The 13,842-nt window shown below is 38.7% G+C and overlaps 1 protein-coding gene across 2 annotated transcripts in view; it reads right to left on the bottom strand.

The window, feature by feature from the left end:
* Positions 1–13,842, bottom strand: part of INPP4B (inositol polyphosphate-4-phosphatase type II B) — a 184,877-nt gene that overhangs the window by 148,023 nt on the left and 23,012 nt on the right. For both annotated transcript variants that reach the window (XM_084203766.1, XM_084203767.1), the window contains exons 3-4: positions 12,881–12,999; positions 10,883–10,999 (exon numbers count right to left, since the gene is read on the bottom strand). In XM_084203766.1, coding sequence (XP_084059892.1) covers positions 10,883–10,999; positions 12,881–12,999 — 236 coding nt within the window. The remainder of the gene's footprint in view (positions 1–10,882; positions 11,000–12,880; positions 13,000–13,842) is intronic.

Here is a 13,842-nt window from a genome sequence, read left to right as displayed (position 1 = left end):
TCAGAAACATCAAATAAACAGCATGGTCCATGATATGCATACAGAACAGGCTGCACACCTAGCAGGGAAACCAAACTGCAAATCTGGAAAAAAAAAAATGAACTGGCAGGAAAAGGGGGGAAACAGACCAAAACCAAGACAAATAATGCTTTGCTTTTTCAAACTACATAACACCCCTTCACTTCTTGTTACTGTCTCTTCAACTCCTTCAATAGATAGCTCATGGATTTTGAAGAACTGTATTTCAGATGTTAAGAATGCCCATATCCTATTCCTGTGGAGTTTAATGCAACTGGAGTCAACACGCTTTTTGTCTTCATACTGAATATACTGCTGATTATGAGGTTTCACCTGCCTGAAAATACACATGAAAACGTCAGGCCCTGTGGTCCCTCCTACAGAAGCCTTTTCTAGGGGTCACTGAGCTACTGCCTGAGGAACATTAAGAAAGTAGTAGAGAAAAGGAATACACCCCTGCCCTACTCAAATACTCTGTAAAAGGCTCATTCTAAATCCAGACAGATTTATTCACCAGGAGAGGATTGCAAGCTGATAATGCCAAGGTCATCTTAATGGGCAATGAAACTTTCCACATGACTCTTGCAGAGTATTTTGTGTACACAGAAAAAAGTCTCTCAGGAAGACTCTCAATGAAATTGTGTATATGTGCCTATACTTTAATTTATACTGCAAGGACAGTCTTCCATCATAGCCAAGCCTGAAAGCCATTTGGACCCAACTAATTATTCAGAAACTTCCTTGTCTCACAGGGGTGATGTTATTACAAAACAGGGTAGCAATAATTGGGCAGTAACCGTCCAGAGCTTCCACATTCAGAGATAATTTCTTTAGCAAGAGCCTAGCAATTACTTCTTTTTGAAAAGCTGCCAAGTTATTCCCCAGGAACAGAGGCAACGAGAATCTACAACTATAACAAATCAAGGACCTCAGTGTTCGATTTCGCTGAGGCAGCTGTGTGTCAAAATCCAAGCCTTCCAAACATCTCAAAAACATACTAACTGCTGCCTTCTACAGGAAAAAAATCACATTTGTCCCTCATGACACAGATTTTCTATTCAGAAGCAAACAACCGGGTCTGAAGGGTTCTCAACAGAGAAATTATTTTCTCCAACACAAACTTATGGATTTGCATTTTAAGACAAAACATACCTACATACTACTCACAGTGCAGATGCTGTTGCAATGAAAGAAAATAGCTTGTAACTCTGAATGCACTTCTAATATACCCAGTAAAACTGCTGTAAAGTAGGGGAAAAAAAAAACTTAAGCGCTGTGATACAAAGCTGCTCCAACTGCTGCTGCCAGATTTTGACGGAAATAGTCAAGACAAATTTCTAAGACAGTTACACCTGCACCATTTTTTGCTAAAAGACCCAGACTTCTACTCCACAAAGATCTAGTAATTTTCTTTCTTTCACTAAAAATACAGTGACAAATGCCCACGGTCTTACCTTAGAGCCAAAAACCTGAGCAATGTAGACAACCATATGTAACAGTGAGACGCACTGAAGTAAGAAGACTTCAGATTCCACCAGAAAGGGTTGTCAAGTCAGATATCAAGTCAGACTAACATATAACATACACACACTTTAAACCTTCATTTTATCTCATAAGAATACACACTAGAAATGGTGCAAATCTTCTACTTATCTACTATTCCTGATGTGTATGATACCATGTCTGCTTAGCAACTTGCAGACAAAATACATTTCTCTATTTCCTCTCCAGTGAGAGACCTCTGAATTTCACTAGAAGGTGGCTCAGGTGTTTTACAGTCAAAGCTGATAGAACAGTCTTTTCTAATTGTCATCTTTGTTTTCTGCTCTGAGTTACCTTGATATGTCTATGAGCCATTACACTGGTTATGCCTTAAATGCTCTGCCTTACTGAAATATGCTGAAACCTGCAGGGAAAGCTGGGGCAGAAAAAACCAGTAAAATAGAAACTCATACTGTTCCCTACTCTGAACTGAAGCAGGAAAATAAAAACAAAAAGAAAACAAAAATGAAATCTTATTAAAGCGGTTTGGATAATTGTGACTTCCAGCTTTTTCATTTGACATTAGTGAGACTGTGTATACACAGGATTTAAGGAGGTAGGACTGCAAGAATAAACATCAACAGCTGCATGGTACTATAAAAGTATTCAACTGTTCTTGCTTTAAAAATACCATGATTGCAATGAGAAGAACTCAGGGGGGTGGTGGAGGGTGAGGCGGGGGGGAGGACAGAGGGGAGGGGGAACAAAATGCAGTAAATTCTCATCACTGCAGACTGGCAAAAAAAAAGCAAACACCAAAAAAAGAATAAATAGAAACATAACTAATGTCACTGTGCCAGTGAATCCTTGGTTATAATCCATGATCTCACCTAAAAGTAATAAATTCAAGGTGAGGGAAGACAGTTTACTCCTTAGTGAAAGGACAACTCAGATACCATTAGGTGCTAGAACACTACAAAGCAGCTGATGCTCTGTTGAATGCAGTAACTGCTTTGCATACTGAAACCTTGAGTCCAGAATTGTTGCTGTTCAGAGTGCTCATTCACATTTATGCTGCTGAGATTTTGAGAGGACCACATGCACTAAATTTTGACCACACTACAAGACTGCATTTTTCCTTTGTTCTCCTGGCTTTCTGGCCATCACTGTGCAAGCTGCAAACAGATCCTTAAAGAAAACGTATGCTAGAAGGCAGGGATTTTTGCCCTCTCTTTGTGATCACATAATCCGTGATGAACAGGACAAAACAAAGAACAGATCTAAACAAAATCCTCATTTCTGGCATGAAAAAAGCCAAGCATGGAGAATTTCTGCCACATGGGAATTTAGTTCTGTAAAATACTGCATAATGATTACAGAAAGAGGCTTTGATAACTGTAAAATTCAATGATTCGTGCACTTCTAACAGCATTGGAAATCCTAAATGATTACACAAGCCTTTCATGTTTATTCATCAAATATTTAAAATACAGCATAATACAAAACATTTAACTAGTTTGCTTTGAGAGCAATCTACTATGCTCTTCTAGCAAAAATTTGCTCCAGAAGATAAAGTCTTACATTACATCCAGTGCATATGTTTCTAATGTAATTTTTTAATAGGATTATTTGTTCAGCTTTAGTTTTTAAGTACAAAGTTTCAAATGTAAACATTTACTGGTACAAGCATGGCCGTAACTGTAAAAGATACTTTTGTGAGGCACATGGTAGAGGAAGAAAAATCTGTTCTAACAGATTGAATTTGCTGGTTTCAATTTCACAGAACACACACCCCAAAACCTCAAAAGAAAAATCTGTTACCAACCTCTGAGTGCCTGCTTTCATAACACAAAAGCAAGAGCAGACTTACCACTGCTCCATATACCTTTCTTTTAATATTTTCAATCCTGATTGGATGCTTTGCTCTGTTTTACATTAATCTCTACAAAGGGTGTAATATCTAGCAAGGCCTACACACCCTCCAGAAGGAACAAGCAAGGAAGAGGTGGTGGGGTAGCCCCATGCATTAGGAAGGGCTCTGAGTGTCTAGATCTTACTGATGGTTACTGTAGGGTCTCATGTTTACAGGAAAGGATCAGGGGAAAGGGCAACAAGACAGATAGACCACCCAACCAGGATGAAGAGGTGGACAAAATGTTGGGAGAAGTCATACTATCAGTAGTCCTCGTTCCCATGGTGGGACTTCAAGTTACCAGATATCCGCAAGAAGTTCACCCCAGCAGAGAGGAAAGGGTACAGGGGATTCCTGGAATGTGGGAAAGAGGCACTCCTGACACAGCTGGTGAGTGAGCCAACCAGGGAGGGCACCTCACTGGACCTGTTTTTTGTGAACAGAGGAGAACCAGTGGCTGATGTTTTGGTTGGAGGCTGTCTTGTGCATGGTGATCACAAAATAATGTTTTCAAGTCTCAGAAAAGGAAAGGGAGTCAGCAGAACAGCCAGTTTTGTCTTTCAGAGGGCAAGGTTTGGCCCATTTAGGAATGTGGTTACCAGAGTCCCTTGGGTAGCAGTCCTGAGAAGCAAAGAGGTCCAGGAGAGATGGACACTCCTCACAAAATCTAAAAGACACAGGAGCGGGCCTCCCCCCGCGCCAAAAGACCTGCTGGTGAAAAAGAAGACTGGGCTAGATGAACAAAGAGCTTCCACTGGAACTCAAGGAGAAAAAGAGAGTTTGTGGCCCTTGGAAGAAAGGGAAAGCAATGCAGGAGGACTACAAAGATTCCATTAGCTTCTACAGGGAGAAAATTAGAAAGACCAAAGGCTATCTGGAATTTCATTTGGTGTCTGCCATAAAAGACAGTAACAAATGTTTCTATAAATACATTAGCTAAAAAAGGAGGGCTAAGGAGAACCTCATCATTAATGCATGCAGAGGCACACAGAGACAAAGGATGAGGGAAAGGCTGAGGTACTTAAAATGCCTTCTTTGCCCCAGACTTTAATAGCAAGGCCAGCTGTAGTCTGGGTACCCACGCATCTGAGCAGGAAGAACTGATCAATAAATAAAAAACTGACAATAAATAAAAAACTACCAATGAGAACAAACAAATCTTATCCTTGAAGTGACTCAAACATTTCCATGTTGCTGCATTTAGCTCAAGGAAATCCTTCACCCCTGCAGTGCTTGGGCTCCCTATGAGGGCTTCAGTATCCAGCCTGCTGGCAGCACCAGCCATCCCTCCTGAGAAGCAGCTTCTCCAGTGCCTTGTCCAGGGAGTGTCAGCATCAAAGGCACTCAGAGGGAAAGTAGTTCAATTCTCTGAAAGGACAGAAGCATATTCTGCAACTTGAGGGCATGTCTTCACAGCCAGGCTGCTCCACACTGACTACAGAAACACTGTGCCATCGTCTGTTTCCTCTATTCACTGCAGCATACATATTTCAGAGGAAAACATCCCAGCGTTCCATACAAGGCACTTGCCCCTTGAACACTAAAAGCCATCATAAGAAACGACATGGCGCTGCAAAAGCCACCTTGTACTTGTTTGACTGTTCTGATGTGCTCTGTGCTGGTCTAGTGAGGGGCAGAGCAATGAAGGATATACAAGAATGACGTATTTGCAAGCTTTTTAGGCAGTGCAACAGAGACTGCAACAATCATGCCTATATTACTGAAATCCCTAGCTGCTAAAAATAAAATTTACAGGAAAGTGTTATTTACTAATTTGTTCCTTTCTTTCTAAGCATTTCTAAGCATTTCTAAGCATTTTTCAAGACAACCCTTTAAACTCTTAGAGAGTTGATCTCATTGCTAAGTACTTTTACAAATATTTTCCCAAATGTCAGCTCTTAGAACAAACCTTTGCCTGATGTGAGGCAGCAATAGCATTTGATTGGCAGAGTAGGTGGAAAAGGAAATGAAAATGGAAAATTAATGAACAGTAGGTTACAATTTTTCCTGACGATACAGCAATAGGGAGGAGTTTGCCTCAATAAGAAAAGAAAAAAGTAATAAAAGGGTAGGAGAAAAAGTAGTAGATAGTTTCAAAGGGAGAAATATTTTTGCAAAACCAAATCCTCCCCCTAAATTTTCAAGGGTGAGGTGCAAAGAGCAGTAAGGCTACAAATGGACTAAGTCTATAACTGTAACTTTACTAGTCCTGATACTTATCCTCAATTCTCTTACAGATACACTAAGATATATGAAACCTATTTGTACCTCAGCCACTTCAAAGAAAGAATTTATATCAATATAAACCCAACGGAAATTCAGTAGTTGGACTTTCCCTTTTTGCATCCAAAACTTTTAAAAAATACAGAGATGACTGACAATAATACTTTAGGTGGATTCAACATGCAGGTGCCTTGAAGAATTGAAAACCATTCCTCTCCTTCTCCTAATAATGATGTTTAGTAAGAACATCTAGCCTGATGCACAAAGAAAACTAAATCTATCCTCATATATATATTTATGAAAAAAATAGATGATTTTGAAGAGAAACATGAACATCTAAAGCTTTAGTGCAAGTATTTCTGTGGGTAGGACTATAGTAGTCTACAGTACTGCTCTATTACGGAGAATGAAATAATAGGAGTTTCTAGTTTCTCTGCAAATCCTGCAGAGACGGCAGTGAACACAACTGACAAGGGGAAGACTTAAGTGGTTTTTTTCTTTAAACAAAGTATAACACTTTGCTTCAGTTTTTGAAGAGAAACTGTTTCGGTATTTTTAGCGTTCACAGGAATGAGGGACTGAGTGCACTCTGGTGCACTCAGGCGGGGAACAGGAAGGCAAAGTACCAGATTTCACATTTTCCTCTGCTAATGCATTTTACACACTGCTCTGCAGCACTCCTAATGTTCCAGCCCTGTGTCTCTTCAGCAGAGATGGCAAAGCACCAAAGACCAAACTGCGTGATGTTGGTGGTGTGACAGGGATCAATGCCCACAAGGGAACATGGAACGCTGTCGCTTCAGATTTGGCTTCACAGCTTAACTCAAAATGCCTCTGTCATGATGGACAGTCTTCATTTTCCACTCACCCCAGGGGGATTCAATTTTAACAGGGATGCTTGCAAAATCAAGAAACACACAAAGCAAAACCTTTAGCAAAATTTCATTCCCAGTGAACAGGTTTAATAGAAGATTTAAACCCCAAGAGTTAAAAAACATGCAATTTAAAGCCTAAGTAATTGCCACTTTACAACATATGTTCCCACATCCAAACCAGAACTGCTAGCCCCACTACTTCTAAAATTATTAAATTAATCTAATTTTATTCTCAGATTAAGATTAAATTTGGGAAGTAAAAAAAGGAAGACCAGACTGTCAAATGTAGTATTTTAACAGCATTTTATACATCCAGTTTCTCCTTGCTCTCAGGAGATAACATTGGAGTGGCTGTGTGTAATTTTCAGTATTGCACATGAATTCCAGTAGTAATATCCATCCAAAGGAGATTATCTTTGAAGGGATGATGCAAAGATAAGATGTAGAAAGTTCCCAGCAGGTACAGAAAGTTGCTCCTGCCTCTGTTCCCAGCACTTGTCCATGTGTGGATGTAAAAGAAGTGGCCCAACTCACTGGGTATGAGGTTAATTCTTGCTGCAGGATACACATATTCCAAACATAGAACAAGGACTGCTGCCTCCCAGATAAGGCAGTAGACTTCTCTCAGCGCAACACAAAATCATCAGCTTGGTATTCTCTGTGGTTCTGTCATGTAGCAGCGGTACCTGACTTGTGCTCTGCAGTATTGTCCCAGAGAATGAACCCGGCTTCCGCTCTAAAACTTGCTAGGCCAAGCTGGGCCAACCTGCATGTCTATAAAAAAGGTAAGAGCAGCATGCTTGTGCAAAAGTGGGACAGAGGTAATTTTTCAACAGTCTATAAGCCTATAATTCTGATCTTATTTGACAATGACAGAGAACAGGTACAGACAGCCCCAGCTTTACAACAAAACCCAACTTGATAAAATCCTAAAGACAGTGTAGCTCAAGCCAGCAAAACATAAATTTGCTCACAGCAATATGAGAAGAAAAATCTTTGTGATGTAGAAACAGATGTCGCTATACATTTTTCATAATATGGCATTAACCACCGATTTGTATGTGTGGCTTCACTGGATGTATTTAAAGGATATTTCATAAGCATTTCAACTACTTTGTTCTAAGTATATCTAAGTAAACTGGGAATATCATAGTCTTTCTTAAAAGTTTCTATCTGCATGAAAACTTACAGTAACTAATCGCTTAGAAAGACCAGTCAAAACAAACAAAAACCCCCATTTCATTAAACTAAAAAGCCTCAATTACAGAAAATCTGACACAGCCAAGATATAATTATGATCAACATCAGACAGAGATGCATAAAAAGTGAAAAGTGCATCAGAACATTCCGTGTGTCAAGCACAGTGAATGTGATCCCAGCTGCACAGTAATTCAATATAATTAAACCATACTTCTTACATAATGTAAGTTAAATGACAGGCAAGAGTGAAGTAACTAAAAGCTTTCTGGTACAGGAATACTAACATTGAAAGGTTATTTTCAAGATTTTTTTAAAATAGCAGGCCAAAAATAAATTCTGGTTGTTTCTCAGTGAGGAGCATCCTCTTTCACTTTAATATTATCATCTGTGTGCACAACTCAAGAAGTATTCAGTTAGTTTTGTATTATAGTAAAAGTCCAGCAGATTTGAAAATGAGTGCAAATTCTCTTGAATAGTCAGTCAGGTTTAACAAAACCCAAGAAAATGTTTTACCCAGTGATGTACTCTGCCCTTTCCCCACCTATTCTACAGTCTTCTATTTGTGGCAGTAAAATCCTGCTGAGTTTATTTAATGCACAGAGTTCACTTCTTATAGTTGCAACAAGAGAAATAAGAAAAGTTGAAGTATATGTTTGTGATGAGGGATATTAACTACTTTGAGCTTATTAACTGAGGCAAGCAGTAGTACAGCCCTGATGCTGTGGGAATTATTACTGTAACAAAATTTCTGCAAAATATCTCACAGTCAAATCCAAGGTTTAGTTCTGCTATAAATGCCTAATTATTTGAGCTGGTATCTGCTCTGGAGCACAGCCTAGAAGAGCAGGGCATGCCTAGCAGACCTGGATTCCCCTCCACCCCCAACTTGATTACCTGTCGGTTTGGAGGACTGGTGGGACTACATTTGGTAGCCATAATATGAGGCAGCACTTTTTGAGGAAGAAGAAAGCCAGCTGTACTGTAGACTGGAGAATCAGAGCTGTGACACCACAGCAGTCAGAGCAGTTTCACGGCCAAAGGGACATATCCAGTTTGTTCAGTTGTGAAGCAAGCATGGAGGTCTGTGCTGTTGCAGTTATGCTGGTAACAGTATCAAATTTATAGCTCATTTCAACCTGATTCTTATGAGCCTACATAAACATCCAGACTTGAAAAAAAGTCACCCAAACTAACAGAAAGCATGATGGCTTCTAATTAATTACAGGTAAGAAAGTCAAGTTATATAATGACTGAGATTTTAGGATGTAAACAGAAGTCCAAATATTGCCACAGATGAAGTTGCAACTAGGTAGCCTGGGGTCATTCGCATCTGCTGCAGCTCATCTTGATTTAAGTCTTACATCTTATTTAATTTTTTCTTGCCTATACCCAGCTTTAAAATGGTTGAGTAGTAAAAAATGCTAAATGTATGTAAACCAGAGATGAGATTAATATTTTCCCCCACAAAATGATACTACATTACAAATCTAGAATGTTTCAAATAGGAACAATATAAATGCTATGACAAAAGAGACAGATATTCTCTCATGATCTACAAACTACATCAATGGGATTCCCTGGGAGAGACTCCAGTCCTGAACTATAATTGTAAGGAACAGTTACAGAAAGTTCTTACAAGTTTGCAAAGAGCTTATCAAATTATATTAGTTCTCTAGGGTAGATCTTTTCTTTCATAAGTGGCAGTAGAGGAGCCTGGAGCTAGAAAAGCAGTAGTACAGAGAAAAGTACTATGAACCAAGTTCACTTTTATCACTTACAGATAGGATATTATTTTCCAGCATCTGTCAATCAAAATGAAACTGGAAGGGAAGGACAAAGTCCAACTCCATTCACTCAAAGCCTGTTACCTGTCCACAGGTGACAACTCTATTGAATAAACGGTAGGTCCCATTTTAAGCCCGTGTAGTCTAATCCAATACCAAATTTAAAATATATACATTATAAAATGCACATACATGTCCCTTCCCTTCTTAAACAGAGAAGAAATTCTGATTCAATGCTTAAAATACTCCACACATTCCCGTGAAAGAGCACACTAAGGGAACAGAACCAACCTGTTGGCTCACAAAGGTTGAAAATTTAAACAAGCAGACCAATAACTTTCTACCTGAAAAAAATTACAAGCTCTCAAAACATAGAACTTGACTTTTGTAAGCAGCTCAAAGACAGTCTCAAGCTTTAAATTATGCCTTTGATTTCCTTCTTATAGATAATGAACACATATACAGTCAGGACATAAGCTTGCACTTGCTTTAATCATGCTGGGTGCCAACTAAAGATACTCAAAGAGCAATTCAGTTAATTAAATACAGGTGTCAAGGGCCATTCTTGAGGTCTAAGAGCAAACTATCAGCTGGACTCCAGCTGCTGAAGAAGAAAAACACACATCTCCCGTAGGTCCTATTATGACATCCAGCTCTGTCCTAAGCTAAGACAAAGGCTTAGCCTTTGTCAAAGGCTGTATTAGATTACCTGGAACACATAAAATAGTACTCAAGCTCTTTATTTGGCAATTAAATCACTCAGATTTGTCCCACTGACCTCCACATATCAGCTCAAGTGAGTAACTCCCATGAAAAAAAACATGACTCTGTATTCAAGAATGTACAAGACTGGAACCCCAAATGATTCTCCTTCAGCTGTGACGCTGTAGAGCTTGGACTGCTACAAATCAATAACAGAAGCAATGACAGAAAAGCTGCAGGTATCACCACACAAGAGATTAAATACGAGTAGCTCTCTCCCATGTTACAGGCTCTACTGTCATTCTGGTTTGTGCATATAAGTAAAATATTATCAGAAATGTATTTCTGAAAAATTATTCACAGTGGTGCCATCTCGGTCTATTCCATGTGTTCTCTGCCCTCAAAAAGCACGCCAGAGCAATCTTTTATTTACCAGGAGTACCTGTGCTGACTCATGTAACCAGTTAAAAAGCCAATAGCAAAGTGCCCATCTTAAGTGCATGGCTCTCTTTCTCTACTCTCTAATATATCAACAACAGATAAAGTAGATTTTAGGCACAAGAGAACAACAAAACTAATTTTACATCAAACCATTTCCCTAATTTGCTAATGAGAGCCAAAGAACAACACAGCAAGAAACTTATTCCTCAGTAAGATCTGTGCAAGGACTGAAGCAAAGCACTTACCGTGTCTTGGGATTTATCTTTGACATCATAGACTGTAAGTTTTATTTTAGTTTCCTCATAGATGGGGTATTCCGGTGGGAAGGTCACACCAGTCAAAAACAGTGGATCTTTTGTACCCTGTGCAACATGAGTAAACATTCAGTAAGGTAACAGCTGAGCAATGTGAAGGATGTCACTACAGAAGTACAGAAACCCAAAAGGTGTCAGCTGTCTACAGCAGAGAGATGGGAACAGCTCAGTTTTATTACCCAATCAATGAGAAAAAGCAAACAGCCTTAAAACTTTATCAGGAAAACTAAAAACAAACAAGCAAAGCCCAAACAAAACCACAACAACTTCCTGGAAAGTTTTTTTTAACTGGAAAGGATATGAAGTGCTTCAGAGGCAGAGCCTAGTATCACATTTTTAAACAGCTCAGTCAGTATCAGGTTCTGGAATACAACCTATAATAACCAAACCCTTCCTTACTCCCACAACATTTTTTGAAAGTACCACAATTTCATCTTAATTCAAATGTACTGAAGATTTAACATGCACACACATACAAAAATTAGCAATCTTCATTAACCCACGATGCTAAGTATATAGAAATGCTACAAAGACTCTCAGCATTACATTAAGGATATTGATTTTGTGGAGAGGGGATTGAAATACTCCTATTTAGGAAGTACTGCAATAAAATAACATTCCTGTGCTTTGAAACATTATGATTACACTTAAAACCTGTAACTGTATCATAGCTAAAGACGTGCAATTAAATGAATAATACAATATGTTGTTTATAATTTCTTAATGTTTAATTACACTTAATTTCCAAAGATTACCAGGCATGTATCCCTAAATTTTCCATTAAGTAGTAATAATAATAATTAAAAAAAAAAAAGATTGGGCACGACAAAGGTAACTTATCTTATGGATTAACTTTCTATTAACTTTCTGTGCCCCTGCCTTCCCCTCCACCAAAGCTTGACTACAAAGCCAAGAACCTTGATAAAACAAACTCAGGAATTTATTGAGGTCTAGGACATTGCATAAGGAAATGCATCAACTTCTATTAAAAAAATACATAGTTATCTATGCATCTTTTGCACAACATCATTCCAGACAGTGTGCAATGAGACATCCTGATCAGATACAAGATATTTGAATTAAGCAGTTTCAGGATGGTTGAGGGCTGAAACCATAATAATTTAATTAGTAGTTTGTTGAAAGTAATGACACAAAGAGCTCATGAAATATTCTCATTGTATTTAGCAGTTAAAACAAGCCTCTGGTGAAATCATGTGTGTGTTTACAATGAGACTTCCCTGCTTTTAATGAATCTCTCCAGTAAGTTAAGCAAGTTACATCCACATTGCTCACTCTTCATTTTTCATTTTCATTTCTGCTGTTTCTGACACCAATGCTTACAGGGCAAATTGAGGACTAGCAAAGCAGCCTCAGACATCTTTTGTTGTCATGTATGATGCAAATTACTAACTATTTTATGTAAAGTCATAGACATTACATACACACATTCCCAAATTATAGATCTAGGGTAATATTTTTCAAATTGCAAAAGCATCAACTCTTTAATGGAAAAAACAGAATAAAAAAACAAATAGGATAACAGACCACGTAATGCACCTATGCTTTTCTGCATTTAAAAATACTTTCCAAACTCACTATACTCTTAATTAAGTTTTATTTTGCATTGCCTTGTCCCTGCATGAGAGCATTTATTCCCTGTTTCATTCTAAACCTGTGTCTGGAGAACTGGAATATTCTCCATGCCTCTACTTGGAACAACAGAGCTTTCATGAAAAGCCAAGTTAATTTCTGTTTATCCTGGTTAAATGCCAAGAACTACAGCACACTTCACTATGCTTTACTAACTGCCAGAGTGTGCTTGTCTTACCTAAGACTATGCACTAACTTGTTTTATTCCTAATTCACTTTCTAAGGAAGAAATGAGCAACCCAACAGTCAACACGTTAATTGAATAAGAAAGACTCTCACCTCCACGATTTCAGTGCTTGAATACCGCGTCAAAATGTGTTCTGCTGGATGCACCACTGAGACTTGGATAAACGTATTCAGCTTCCGATCACGGGTAGCAGCCACTAGATCCTTGCATGCTGGAGACAGTGCAAAATAAAAATAAAATACTCAAAAGCAAACTCCAGGAAAGCGCTGTCATAGGCACAGGACAAAGCAGACCACGCTCCGGCTCCAGATTAAATCTCCAGAGACAAGTCGATTTAACAGAGGAAGTCCCTTGGAAGTAACCTACAGAAATAGGAAGTCACATGCCACAGAACTGAGCTGAGATCTTGTTTCCACTAAAAATACTTGCAGCTTCTGCAAAGCTCCCTGCCAGAGGCTCATGAGCCCCACTCCATGAGTGTGCGCGCGCATACGCTGCAATAGTAAGTAATTTTACATAAGTACTCATTTAATTTGCCCACAAAATCTCTTTTAGCAGCCTAACTGGATCCTCTCTTGTCTGACAATTTCCCCAGTTACACAACCATTTCAAACACATTCTAAAACAACTAATTGCTATCAGTGGTTAAGCAGGTTTATATCATTTGTTACTACTTGTGAACTTGGCAGAGCTAGTTGTCAGGTATAAATCTACATACCTAAAAGCAGACAGCAACATAACCAATTCTTTTGTCAGTGACTGGTATATAAATGAGAATTGCATTCTATCTATATAGCATCATTATTAAAACTCATTCTACCTAAAATTATTAAACCAGAAATTCTGTTCTGGTTTAATCATTCGCTTTTATCCTGGGCTCAGAGTCATGCAGGTGACTGAGATCATTCTTTACACTAACACACCTTGTGCCTTCAAAATGAAAGGGTGAAAGCACTGAAGAAAAAGGAGGAAGAAATAAATAAATGCATCATCAGCTACTCCACAGAAGAGACACAGATTAATGGGGCATGCATTGGCTCAAAAGCAAAAACCA

The sequence above is a fragment of the Fringilla coelebs genome, assembly GCF_963513975.1.
Source record: "Fringilla coelebs genome assembly, chromosome: 4".
In the NCBI taxonomy this organism is placed as follows: Eukaryota; Metazoa; Chordata; class Aves; order Passeriformes; family Fringillidae; genus Fringilla; species Fringilla coelebs.
Note: the sequence above shows the minus strand (reverse complement) of the source record. Positions and strands in the feature narration are given on the sequence as shown.